This window comes from Balaenoptera ricei, chromosome 3, assembly GCF_028023285.1.
Source record: "Balaenoptera ricei isolate mBalRic1 chromosome 3, mBalRic1.hap2, whole genome shotgun sequence".
NCBI classification, from domain to species: Eukaryota; Metazoa; Chordata; class Mammalia; order Artiodactyla; family Balaenopteridae; genus Balaenoptera; species Balaenoptera ricei.
Window position 1 is genome coordinate 114,269,800 of NC_082641.1, and position 14,024 is coordinate 114,283,823.

Below are 14,024 nucleotides of genomic sequence, written 5' to 3' on the forward strand. Positions count from 1 at the left end.
ACAATTACTGAGCCTGCGCATCTGGAGCCTGTGCTCCGCAGCGAGAGGCCGCGACGGTGAGAGGCCCGCGCACCGCGATGAGGAGTGGCCCCCGCTTGCCGCAACTAGAGAAAGCCCTCGCACAGAAACGAAGACCCAACACACACAAAAATAAATAAATAAATAAAAATTAAATTTATAAAAAAAAAAAAATATATAAACACTGGATATTGATTTAACCAAAATTTTTTATGTGACTTTATTGTGGGGAAGGGGAAGGAGAGTGGGATAGAATGGTTTAAGAAAGCTACTTCATTTACCATAAAAGCAAGTCTACAAATAATGTCTTGACCAACCAATAACAACAGTATAAGTATATTACTTAGTAGTGCACAAAGTGAATGTTAGAAGAAATGGCTAAGAGTTTAAATTTGTTGTCTCTGGAAGCAGTATTTGAGGAGGCTTAGAAATTGTTCTTTTTGTTTATAATCTCTTGTAGCATCTATCTTTTTAAACTATCCATGTATTATTTTTGAATGAAAATAAAATAATTTCTAAAAAAATGATGTGTATAGATAATATACAAGTAAGAGAGAAATCAGTGATTTTAGTTGTGCCTCAAAAAAAAAAAAGTAAAGAAATCCTTACTGGATTGAACTCCTAAGTAGTTATTTCACTAAGTCTTTCAGATTGCTAGGCAGCTACACATAGACATTCTTACTGTCTCATGCCCTACTACTGTCCAGTGGCATCTGTCCCATCATTTTGTAAGGGGAACAGCAGTTAGTAATACACCGTAGAACGAAGCGATTGTAGTCAGATGTTAACTACATAATCACAACACTAATTCAGTAAAATGAAAAGAGATAAAAAAATAGTACAAATTGCAGAGCTTCTGATTCCGCAGGTTCATTCTTACTTCAGGAAGGGGAAGTGTGACCCAGTTAACTTAAAAACAGATTGATTTTGTTGCTGCTGACTGATGTCAGAGTCAAAGTGAGATTTTCGGAAGTGAAATTACACTGACAAATATAGGAAAGTTATAAAAGAGATGAATTAGTACCGTAAGAGTTTAGAGAAATCAGGTTTGTTTCAATTTCCTGTAGGGAAAGGTGATCGGATATTTGTATGTGGTTGACACTTGGGTCTTTAGAGAAATTGAATGTTTGAATAAAGTGAATCTGCTAAGAAAAAGTGTATCTCTTAAAATGTTTAGGCTTTCTTGTATATATTTTCATTATGGTCGTGTTTAGAAAAATTATTTTGAATGGAAGACCTCTACCTAGGAGTTGTTACTGTTTTCAGTTGGGAAAACTTTACTGAAGAACATAAAATGCAAGATCTCTCAAAGAAAGAAGGTAAAATGTCCAAAATTGGAAACATGGAGGCTTTCAGGGCATGTGCATAGCTGATCCCAACTTTATTCTCTAGTCTTACCTCCCAGTTCAGTGCTTAGGCCACCTGACTGTTCTTTCTTATCTTTATCCATCTCCTCCTTTACATTCTTTACACTCTCCACCACTAGCACTTCCCTGTGAAATGCTTCCAAGTCTTTAAGGTCCAATCAGGTGTTGTCTTTTCCATGGTATTTTGTTTGATTCCTTGCTAGCTGGGAATGCTCACCTCTGTTCAACTCTCAGTGCATTAAATTCTCTGTGTTATGGTTGTTTTTATCTATTTTTTAATTAAAAAAAATTTTAAAGTTATATTAATCCATTATTTTATTTCAAATTAATATTAGCTTCTTATTTCATTAAAAGCATACACAGTCTTGAATGGTAAAGAGCAAACATGCAAAGCAGTAATGTCATGGTAATAGCTACCTTGGTTGCAAACTAAGGGATGATACTTTTGTGCACATGGTTTAGGATGTGTTCCCTGTTGCATGTAGATAAAGCAAGACCAACAGCAGTAACATCTAAGGAGATGATGACATATTTACCTTTTTTTTTTTTTTAGATGTAGTTGATGTACAGTATTATATAAGTTTCAGGTGTACAACATGGTGATTCACAATTTTTAAAGGTTATACTCCATTTATAGTTTTTATAAAATATTGGCTATATTCCCTGTGTTGTAATTATGGTTGTTCTTAAATGTGCTTGATCTCTTATAGAACAGGAGTGATATCTTCTCTGCTTTGGATGTTCTGTCTTCTAGAGTATTTTATATAGGCTGAGTGCTTAGAGAATTTTTGGTTTAGTTATTTTGTAAATATAGATTCAAGGTTCTACAAAGCAGCCCTTCCTAAAAATAAATTGTTTTAATAGGTTTACAGTCTTCCCTGAATCCTTTGTGTCTTTCCCTTCATGTGTATATTTGTTTTAATCGTTGCTGACAGATGACTTTTGATTTTTGTCTTTCAGTCTTACCTCCAGTATTAGTGCCTCGTCATAATGAATTCAACCCACAACACAGCCTTCTGGTTCAGTTTAGAAACTTAAGCCACAATGAACCTCACATGCCACAAAATGCAACGTTTCCAGATTCTTTCCATCAGCCCAACAACACTCCTTTTCCCTTATCTCCAAATAGTCCCTACCCTCCTTCCCCTGCTAGCAGCACATATCCCAACTCCCCAGCAAGCTCTGGACCAGGAAGTCCATTTCAGCTCCCAGGTAAGAATTTATTTTATTGATACAAAAAAATAATTCCTAGGAATTAGCAGTTGTTCTAATACTGCTGATCCTCTGGGTGAACTGTTAATATGCCAAGAGCCAACTATTTTTGACTATTCTTTGGTAATTGTTTGATTTTCAGAAGAGTTTGGGATTTTATTTTGCCAAGTACCGTAAGTTTAAAAAAATGTAAGTAGACCTATTTTTCACAAAATATAAGAAACAATCCTGAAATTTGTATAGAACCATAAAAGACCCCGAATAGCCAAAGCAGTTTTCAGAAAGAAGGACAAAGCAGAAGGCATCACACTCCCTGATTTCAAACTGTATTACAAAGCTGTAATAATCAAAATAATATAATATTGGCATAAAAACAGACACATAGATCATTGGAACAGAATAGAGAGTCCAGAAATAAACTCATGCAAAAATGGTCAATTATTGGGTGGGCCAAAAGGTTCGTTCAGTTTTTAACATAAGATGGCTCTAGTAGCACTTAGTTGTCTTTAACTTCAGTTGAAACAGTTTTGTTAGATTGTATTTCACAGCCGTCATATCAGTGTGCATTAAAAAAAGACTTATCGGGCTTCCCTGGTGGCGCAGTGGTTGAGAGTCCGCCTGCCAATGCAGGGGACACTGGTTCGAGCCCTGGTCTGGGAAGATCCCACATGCCGCGGAGCAACTGGGTCCGTGAGCCACAATTACTGAGCCTGCGCGTCTGGAGCCTGTGCTCCGCAACAAGAGACGCCGCGATAGTGAGAGGCCCGCGCACCGCGATGAAGAGTGGCCCCCGCTTGCCACAACTGGAGAAAGCCCTCGCACAGAAACGAAGACCCAACACACCCAAAAAGAAATAAAGAAATAAATTTAAAAAAAATAAATTCTATCTGTAAAAAAAAAAAAAGACTTATCAAAATTGGTGAATTTTTGTGCAGGCATTTAATATTGAAGATGGAAGGAAAACAACGTTTTCAGCATATTATGCTTTATTATTTCAAGAAAGGTAGAAATGCAGCTGCAACGCGTTGGAAATAACAAGTGTTGGTGAGGATCTGGAGATATGGGAACTCTTGTGCACTGTTGGTGGGAATGTAAATTAGTACAGCCACTTTTGAAAACAGTATGGAGTATGTCTTTCCTCAAAAAATCAAAAATAGAACTACCATGTGATTCTGCAATTCTACTTCTGGATATTTATCCAAAGAAAACAAAAACACTAACTCAGAAAGATATCTACCCCCCACCCCCATGTTCATTGCAGCATTATTTACAGTAGCCATGATTTGGAAGCAACCTAAGTGTTCACTGATAGATGAATGGATAAAGAAGATACAATAACACACACACACATATTCACAGTGGAATATTATCCAGCCTAAAAAAAGAATGAAATCTTGCCATTTGTGACATGGATGAACCTTGACAGCATTATGCTAGATGAAATAAGACTGAGAAAGACAAATACTATATGGTCTCTCTCAAATAAGATATGTGGAATCTTAAAAAATAAAGAAGAAACTAAGCTCACAGATACACAGGACAGATTGGTTGTTGCCAGAGGTGGTGGGGGAAGTGGATGAACTGTTTTTATTTTTTTTAGTTTAAATAAATTGAATTTTTTAAAAAAGCAAACACAATTTGGGGGAGATCAGAGATTACCCTTTAAGAATAATGACAATAAAATAAGATAGAATTTAAAAATTGCACTCCCTCCTCCCAACCCACCTTCCCTCTCTCATTGCTTGATCTTTCTCTATAGCATGTATTACAATCCAATATAGTATATATTGTCTTTATTTACAGTCTGCCTCTCCCCAGCCTCCCCTGTCTTGACTACAAACTCCATGAAAACAGGGATTTTATAGCATCTTTTGTTTTTTGCTATATACCCAGTACCTATATCAGAGTCTAGTATGCAGTAGATCCTCAATAAATATTTGTTAAATGAATAGACAAAATTATAGCAACACATAAATACATTTACTGCTAACTGTAGGTATACCCATATGTCAAGTGGATGCCAGTGCAGCTTGAGAGATTGAAGCCAAATGGTGTTAATTTGAAAGGTTTCATAGAGAGGAGTCCTATTATACAGTAAAGGCAGCGTGTAGTAAAAGCTTATCAAAGACATAAAGACAAAATGACTGTTTGATGAATGTGAAGTAAAGTAGCTAATCTGGAAACAAAATGTGGTTAGATATCAATTGACCATTTATTGGACCAAATGACTAAATCCATATATACCATCAGGCATTAAAATTAAGTTCTACCAAAACAACAGCAGCAACAAAGGAAGTAGCTATGTTTGATGTAAAGTTAAATATTTTCGTATAATTTATAATACCAAGTGCCATTTATCAAGTGCCTTTTATGTAACTAATACTGTGATGAAAGATACCACATTAAATTTAATTTTCAGAACAACCAAGTGAGATAGATATTTTTCTTGTTTTACGGATGGAAAACGAAACTGGTATTAACCCCAAGAGCTTAAATACCTTGCATAAGGTTGCACAGCTGATCAGTGGGGGTTCAGGCCCAGGTTTCTCTGAGTCTAAAGTGTGTGCTTTTTTAACTTTGCTACATTGGTTGTCAAATCATTTTGTACTTCGGTAGGTTAAAATGAACCCCAGTTATCTTTAATTAGGTAACTGATGCACCGAATTGCCTGAAGAAGGATCATAAGTGGATTTTTAAAGTTGCTAAATTTTGTTAATGGCATGCCTGTCTTATGTGAGTAAATTGTGAGGTCACTGTGTCAAGAAATATTGGGATGCCTACTGTTGTAAGTAGGGTCATATGTAAATATATACTTTGCAGTTTCTCTACTGCAGTGAAATAGCAATTGATGAAGTTGTGTTTTGTTGTGTTGTGTTTCTTTGAAGAGGATTTCAGTTCCAACTGTTTAACTTGCTGTTAGGTGTTTGTTCAAAAACTAATTTTCATCCTTTGTCCTAGATTCAGTGCTGATTGTAGCTCTGTCTCAAAATACATCTTATACAAACTTTGAGGTGAAAGACAAGTTATATTCAGTATGTATAGTTATGAGACAAATAAGTATAACTGTAGCTTTTATAAAGGTTTTCAACCACAAATGTTGGAACTCAAAAGATATTCTAGTTAACTTTCAGTTTCCTAAGAGCCACTTAATAGGATTTAGCCATTTAATAGGACAGAGCAACCATTTTAAGACATTGCAGAAGAATTAGACAGCTGCTGTTAGTGTTGGCAAATTTTGAAAGAGCATGGTTTTATTTTCCAGTTTTAAATAACCATACAGTATGTGATGATCTTGATAATTCAAAAATGTCTCTGTAGATATCTATCTAAACAAGGATAATCTGTGGCCTTCAGATTGACCTGCAGTAGTTGCAGTTTCTCTGAGCATATGATTCTAAGCAAATGGAGGCAAAATTCTTGACCTTGAATTCTATTTTAGTGAATTTTAGCACTGATCTTACTATCCTGGATTGGAACAAATTCATGTGGACCTGCAGTAGGTTTTTGGTAGCTAATGGGTGTGCTGTCTTTTCTCCTTTTCCCTTGCCCTAAGGTAGCATCCTACATTTTTGTGTGTCTCTGATGTTCAGTAATGAATCCTGCTGGTAATCTTAAGAATTTTCAGATGTGTTTAGATTAACTTTGAGCAGGATGAAGATTTTAACTATTCTTTTGGGACTTAATTTGTCTCATTTTATCCCTCTTAGCTGATACTCCTCCTCCTGCATATATGCCACCAGATGATCAGATGGGTCAAGATAATTCCCAGCCCATGGATACAAGCAATAATTTGATTCCTCAGATTATGCCCAGTATATCCAGCAGAGGTAAGAGAAATACAATACTTACTTTGTTGTTGTTGCTCTTTTTTTTTTTTTTAACTTCTTAGCCACTTTTAACAACCACCTTTATTGAGGTACAGTAATAATTTATTTTTTTTAATTTAATTTAATTTTTTATACAGCAGGTTCTTATAAGTTATCTATTTTATACATATTAGTGTATACATGTCAATCCCCATCTCCCAGTTCATCCCACCACCCCCACCCCCCCTCCGCTTTCCCCCCTTGGTGTCCATACGTTTCTTCTCTACATCTGTGTCTCAATTTCTGCCCTGCAAACCAGTTCACCTGTACCATTTTTCTAGGTTCCACATACATGCATTAATATACGATATTTGTTTTTCTCTTTCTGACTTACTTCACTCTGTATGACAGTCTCTAGATCCATCCACATCTCTACAAATGACCCAATTTCGTTCCTTTTTATGGCTGAGTAATATTCCGTTGTATATATGTACCACATCTTCTTTATCCATTCGTCTGTCGATGAGCATGTAGGTTGCTTCCATGACCTGGCTATTGTAAATAGTGCTGCATTGAACATTGGGGTTCATGTGTCTTTTTGAATTATGGTTTTCTCTTGGTATATGCCCAGTAATGGAATTGCTGGGTCATATGGTAATTCTATTTTTAGTTTTTTAAGGAACCTCCATACTGTTCTCCATAGTGGCTGTACCAATTTACATTCCCACCAACAGTGCAAAAGGGTTCCCTTTTCGCCACACCCTCTCCAGCATTTGTTGTTTGTAGATTTTCTGATGATGCCCATTCTAACTGGTGTGAGGTGATACCTCACTGTAGTTTTGATTTGCATTTCTCTAATAATTAGTGATGTTGAGCATCTTTTCATGTGCTTCTTGGCCATCTGTATGTCTTCTTTTTTTTTTCTTTTATTTTTAAAATTAAAAAAATTTTTAACATCTTTATTGCAGTATAATTGCTTTACAATGGTGTGTTAGTTTCTGCTTTATAACAAAGTGAATGAGCTATACATATACATATATCCCCATATCCTCTCCCTCTTGTGTCTCCCTCCCTCCTTCCCTCCCTATCCCACCCATCTAGGTGATCACAAAGCACCGAGCTGATCTCCCTGTGCTATGTGGCTGCTTCCCACTAGCTATCTATCTTACATTTCGTAGTATATATAAGTCCATGCCACTCTCTCACTCTGTCCCAGCTTACCCTTCCCCCTCCGCTTGTCCTCAAGTCCATTCTCTACGTCTGCGTCTTTATTCCTGTCCTGCCCCTAGGTTCTTCAGAACCATTTTTTTTCTTAGATTCCATATATATGTGTTAGCATACTGTATTTGTTTTTCTCTTTCTGACTTACTTCACTCTGTAGGACAGACTCTGTGTCCATCCACCTCACTACAAATAATTCAATTTCGTTTCTTTTTATGGCTGAGTAATATTCCATTGTATATATGTGCCACATCTTCTTTACCCATTTATCTGTTGATGGACACTTCCATGTCCTGGCTATTGTAAACTGTGCTGCAATGAACATTGTGGTACATGACTCTTTTTGAATTATGGTTTTCTCAGTGTATATGCCCAGTAGTGGGATTGCTGGGTCATATGGTAGTTGTATTTTTAGTTTCTTAAGGAACCTCCATACTGTTCTCCATAGTGGCTGTATCAATTTACATTCCCACCAACAGTGTAGGAGGGTTCCCTTTTCTCCACACCCTCCCCAGCATTTACTGTTTGTAGATTTTCTGATGATGGCCATTCTGACTGGTGTGAGGTGATATCTCATTGTAGTTTTGATTTGCATTTCTCTAATAATTAGTGATGTTGAACATTCTTTCATGTGTTTGTTGGCAATCTGTATATCTTCTTTGGAGAAATGTCTATTTAGGTCTTCTGCCCATTTTTGGATTGGGTTTTGTTTTTTTGATATTGAGCTGTATGAGCTGCTTGTAAATTTTGGAGAGTAATCCTTTGTCAGTTGCTTCATTTGCAAATATTTTCTCCCATTCTGAGGGTTGTCTTTTCGTCTTGTTTACGGTTTCCTTTGCTGTGCAAAAGCTTTTAAGTTTCATTAGGTCCCATTTGTTTATTTTTGTTTTTATTTCCCTTTCTCTAGGAGGTGGGTCGAAAAGGATCTTGCTGTGATTTATGTCATAGAGTGTTCTGCCGATGTTTTCCTCTAAGAGTTTTAGTGTCTGACCTTACATTTAGGTGTTTAATCCATTTTGAGTTTATTTTTGTGTATGGTGTTAAGTAGTGTTCTAATTTCATTCTTTTACATGTAGCTGTCCAGTTTTCCCAGCACCACTTATTGAAGAGGCTGTCTTTTCTCTATTGTATATTCTTGCCTCCTTTATCAGAAATAAGGTGACCATATGTGCGTGGGTTTATCTCTGGCCCTTCTATCCTGTTCCATTGATCTATATTTCTGTTTTTGTGCCAGTACCATACTCTCTTGATTACTGTGGCTTTGTAGTATAGGCAGAAGTCAGGGAGCCTGATTCCTCCAGCTCCGTTTTTCTTTCTCAAGATTGCTTTGGCTATTCGGGGTCTTTTGTGTTTCCATACAAATTGTGAAATTTTTTCTTCTGGTTCTGTGAAAAATGCCGTTGGTAGTTTGATAGGGATTGCATTGAATCTGTAGATTGCTTTGGGTAGTATAGTCATCTTCACAATGTTGATTCTTCAAGTCCAAGAACATGGTATATCTCTCCATCTGTTTGTATCATCTTTAATATCTTTCATCAGTGTCTTATTGATTCCTTCTAGTGTATTTTTCATTTCAGTTATTGTATTGTTCATCTGTGTTTGTTTGTCCTTTAATTCTTCTAGGTCTTTGTTAAACATTTCTTGCATCTTTTCAATCTTAGCCTCCATTCTTTTTCCCAGGTCCTGGATCATCTTCACTATCATTATTCTGAATTCTTTCTCTGGAAGGTTGCCTATCTCCAATTCATTTAGTTGTTTTTCTGGGGTTTTATCGTGTTCCTTCATCTGGTACAAAGTCTTCTGCCTTTTCATTTTGTCTGTCTTTCTGTGAATGTGGTTTTCCTTCCACAGGCTGCAGAATTGTAGTTCTTGCTTCTGCTGTCTGCCCTCTGGTGGATGAGGCTATCTAGGAGGCTTGTAGAAGCTTCCTGATGGGAGGGACTGGTGGTGGGTAGAGCTGGGTGTTGCTCTGGTGGGCAGAGCTCAGTAACACTTTAATTTGCTTGTCTACTGATGGGTGGGGCTGGGTTCCCTCCCTGTTGGTTGTTTGGCCTGAGGTGGCCCAGCACTGGAGCCTACCTAGGTCTTTGGTGGGGCTAATGGCGGAGTCTGGGAGGGCCCACGCCGAGGAGTACTTCCCAGAACTTCTGCTGCCAGTGTCTTTGTCCCCACGGTACACCACAGCCACCCCTGCCTCTGCAGGAAACCCTCCAGCACTAGCAGGTAGGTCTGGTTCAGTCTCCCCTGGGGTCACTGCTCCTTCCCCTGGGTCCCGATGCACACACTACTTTGTGTGTGCCCTCCAAGAGTGGAGTCTCTATTTCCCCCAGTCCTGTCGAAGTCCTGCAATCAAATCCCACTAGCCATCAAAGTCTGATTCTCTAGGAATTCCTCCTCCCGTTGCTGGACCCCCAGGTTGGGAAGCCTGACGTGGGGCTCAGAGCCTTCACTCCAGTGGGTGGACTTCTGTAGTATAAGTGTTCTCCAGTTCGTGAGTCACCCACCCAGCAGTTATGGGATTTGATTTTATTGTGATTGCACCCCTCCTACCATCTCATTGCGGCTCCTCCTTTGTCTTTGGATGTGGGGTATCTTTTTTGGTGAGTTCCAGTGCCTTCCTGTCAGTGATTGTTCAGCAGTTAGTTGTGATTCCGGTGCTCTCGCAAGAGGGGGTGAGCTCATGTCCTTCTACTCCGCCATCTCAAACCAGTAATGATTTATATACCATAAAATTTATCCATTTTAAGTGTATGATTCGATGATTTTTAGTAAATGTATAAAGTTTTACACCATCACCACAATCTAGTTTTGGAACATTTTCATAACCCTTTAAAAATATCCCTTGTGCCTATTTGCAGTCTATCCCCTCCTATCCCCAGCTCCAGGAACCTTCTAATCTGTTTTCTGTACCTGTAGATTTGCCTTTTCCGAACTTTTCATATAAATAGAATCACAAAATGCGTTGTTTTCAAGATTCATCCATGTTGCACCATGTATCAATAATGTTCTTTTTTATTGCTGAACAGTATTTTATTGTATGGATATACCACATTTTGTTTACCCATTTATCTGTTGATGGACATTTGAATTGTTTGGCTAGCATGAACATGCTGTAATCAACATTTGCAGATAGGTCTTTGTTTTTATTTTTCTGTATCACAGGGTAAATTTAAGGATTTAAGAGAAACTACCAAATTACTGTAAAGTGACAGCACCATTTTACATTTTTACCAGTACCATATGAGGGTTCTAGTTTCTCCATATCCTCCTATCGCTTGTTATTGTTTATCTTTTTGATTATAGTTATTCTGATGGGTGTAAAGTGGTGTCTCATTTGTTTTAATTTGTATTTCCCTAATGAGTAATGATTTTGAACATTTTTAATGTACCTAGCCATTCATGTATCTTCTTTGGCTTATTTAAATCTTTTGCCTTATTTTTATAATTGGGTTGTTTGTCTTATTGTTGAGTTGTAAGAGTGCTGTATATATTTTGGATAGAAGTCCTTTGTTTGTCTTATTATTGAGTTTTAAGAGTTCTGTATATATTTTGGATAGAAGTCCTTTATCAGATATGTGATTTGCAAATATTTTCTCTCAATCTGTGGATTGTCTTTTCATTTTCTTAATGGTGTCTTTTGAAGCACAAAAGTTTTTAATTTTGATGAAGTTATCAGTTTTTTTATGGATTATGCTTTTGGTGTTACATCCAAAAAATCTTTGTCTATCCCAAGGTCATAAAAATTATTCTCCTGTGTTTTCTCCTAGAAGTTCTTTAGCTCTTATATTTAGGTCTATGATTCATTTTGAGTTAAGATTTTTGTATGTTAACGTTCTAAATTCATCTTTGTGGAAGTAGATATCCAGTTAGTTCTAGCACTGTTTGTTGAAAAGAGTATCATTTCTCCACTGAATTGTCTTGGCATCTTTTTCAGAAATCAGTTGACTATAAATTTAAGAGTTTATTTCAGGACTCTCAATTTTGTCCATTGATCTGTATGTCTATACCTCACCGTCTTGATTACTAAAGTTTTATAGTAAGTTTTGAAAACAAGAAGTGTTAGTCCTCCAACTTTGTTCTTCTTTTTAAAAATTGTTTGGCAATTCTGCATTCTTTGCATATTTTCATATCATTTTAGTATCAGTTTGTCAATTTCTGTCTGCCACCAAAACTCTTCCTTGGACTTTGATAGCGGTCACATTGAATCTTTAAATCAACTTGGGGAGATTTGCTGTCCTCTTCTAGTACACAGACATGGAATGTCTCTCTTTTCTTTTCTTTTTAAATTTATTGCTAAGTGAGTGGAAGAATTTTTTAATTTCGAGTTTGGATTCTTCATTGGTAGATAGAAATAAAATTGATTGGATGAAGGCAGTCAAAAGGCACATACTTCCAGTTATAAGATAAATAAGTACTAGGGATATAACGTATAACATGATAAATGTAGTTAACACTGCTGTATGTTATATACGAAGTTGTTAAGAGAGTAAATCCTAAGAGTTCTCATCACAAGGAAAAAGTTTTTTTCTGTTTCTTTAATTTTGTGTCTGTATGAGATGATGGGTGTTCACTAAATTTACTGTGATAATTGTTTCATGATGTATGTAAGACAAATCATTATGCTGTATACCTTAAACTTATACAGTGCCATATGTCAATTGTATCTCAGTAAAACTGTATGAAAAAGACTTAAAAAAAGACTTGCGTCACCTGCATCTTTAATTGCTTTGCCAGTTTGAGCTGTAATTTTAGACATAATTTTTGCTACAAAGATTTAAAATATAAGAGCATTTTAACCACTCTAAAATTTAGAAATAGGAACTTGAGACAAATTAGATTTTTCTAATGGAAATGTTCTGAGCCTAAAGCCCTAAAGGAGAGTAAGGAAACCAGTTAACTTTAATTTAAATAATCAGGTCTTAAGTAGTGAATGAACCAAGTTCTTTTGTTAAATAACAACTGTATTAAATCCCTGAAAGGTTAGTTTCAAAATGGCATTAATGCAGTGGTTTCAGGTCTAATTAATGAAATAAATTTCTATTGATCACTATAAAAAAAAATTTTTTTTAATTAAAAAAATACAGTTGATTTTTGTATATTAATCTTGTAACCTGCAACCTTGCTGAATTCATTTATTAGTTCTAGTGGTAGGTTTTTTGTGTATGCATATGTGGATTCCTTAAGGTCTTGTAAATATAGGAGCATGTCATCCATGAATAAAGAACAGTATTTTTTTTTTTACTGTCCAATCTGAATGCGTTTAACTGCCCCTTCTCTCTTATTATTAAAGCGCATATATGAAAAACCTATAGCTATCATAATTAATGATAAAAAACTGAATTACTTTCCACCTATAATTGGGAGTAAGACAATGATGTCGGCTTTTATTACTTCTGTTCAGTATTGTTCTAGAGAGTCTAGCCAGCAAACTGTTAGTTCTCTTCTATTACTAGATTGAGAATTTTTACCATGAATGAATGTTGGATTTTGTCAAAAGCTTTTTCTGCATCTACTGAGATGATCATGTGAGTTTTTTGTTCTTTTTTTCTAGTAATAAGGTGTATTACATGAACTGATTTTCTGATGTTAAACCAACCTTGTATTCCTAGGATAAAACCCATGTGGTCATGGTGTATAATCCTTTTTTATATATTGCTTGGTTAGGTTTACTAATATTTTGTTGAGTATTTTTGCTTGTATATTCATGAGGGATATTGGTCTGTAATTTTCTTGTGATGTCTTTGTTTGGTATTGCTGTCAGGTAATAATGGCCTCACGGAATGAGTTGGGAAGTGTTCCCTCCTATTTTTGGAAGAGGTTTTGAAGTATTAGTATTATTTCTTCTTTAATTATGTGATAGAATTTACCAGTGAAGCCATTTTGGCTTGGACTTCTATTTGTGGGACGATTTTAAATAATTGATTCAGTTTCTTTAGTTATTATATTGGTCTATTCAGAGTTTGTTTTTTCTTGAGTCAATTTTGGTAATTTGTGTCTTTCTGGGAATTTATCCATTTCATCTAAATTATCTAATTTGGCATAAAGTTTTTTGTAGTATCCTTTATAATCTTTCTAATTTCTGTAGGAGTTGGTAGTGATGTATTACTTCCTGATTTTGGTAGTTTGTGTCATGTTCTTTTTTTCTTGTTGGTTTAGTTAAGGGATTGTCAATTTTGTTTATCTTTTGAACGACAACTTTTCCCTCTTCCATTGAATTCCACTCTAATCTTTATTTCCTTCATTCTTCTTGCTTTGAAGAATGCAAGTTTACTTTTAGTTTACTTTTCTTTTTATAGTTTCTGAATCTTACATTATTAATTTGAGTTGTTTCTTTTCTAATATGGGTGTTAAAAACTATTTATTTCCCTCTAATCACACCTTTAACTGCATCCCATAAATT

The 14,024-nt window shown here is 35.9% G+C and overlaps 1 protein-coding gene across 3 annotated transcripts in view; it reads left to right on the forward strand.

Moving 5' to 3' along the window:
* Window positions 1-14,024, forward strand: part of SMAD5 (SMAD family member 5) — a 53,259-nt gene that overhangs the window by 23,905 nt on the left and 15,330 nt on the right. For all 3 annotated transcript variants that reach the window (XR_009502395.1, XM_059917151.1, XM_059917153.1), the window contains exons 3-4: window positions 2,346-2,597; window positions 6,305-6,424. Coding sequence is in view for 2 of the 3 variants with exons in the window: in XM_059917151.1 (XP_059773134.1) it covers window positions 2,346-2,597; window positions 6,305-6,424 (372 nt within the window). In the remaining variant the exon portion in view is untranslated. The remainder of the gene's footprint in view (window positions 1-2,345; window positions 2,598-6,304; window positions 6,425-14,024) is intronic.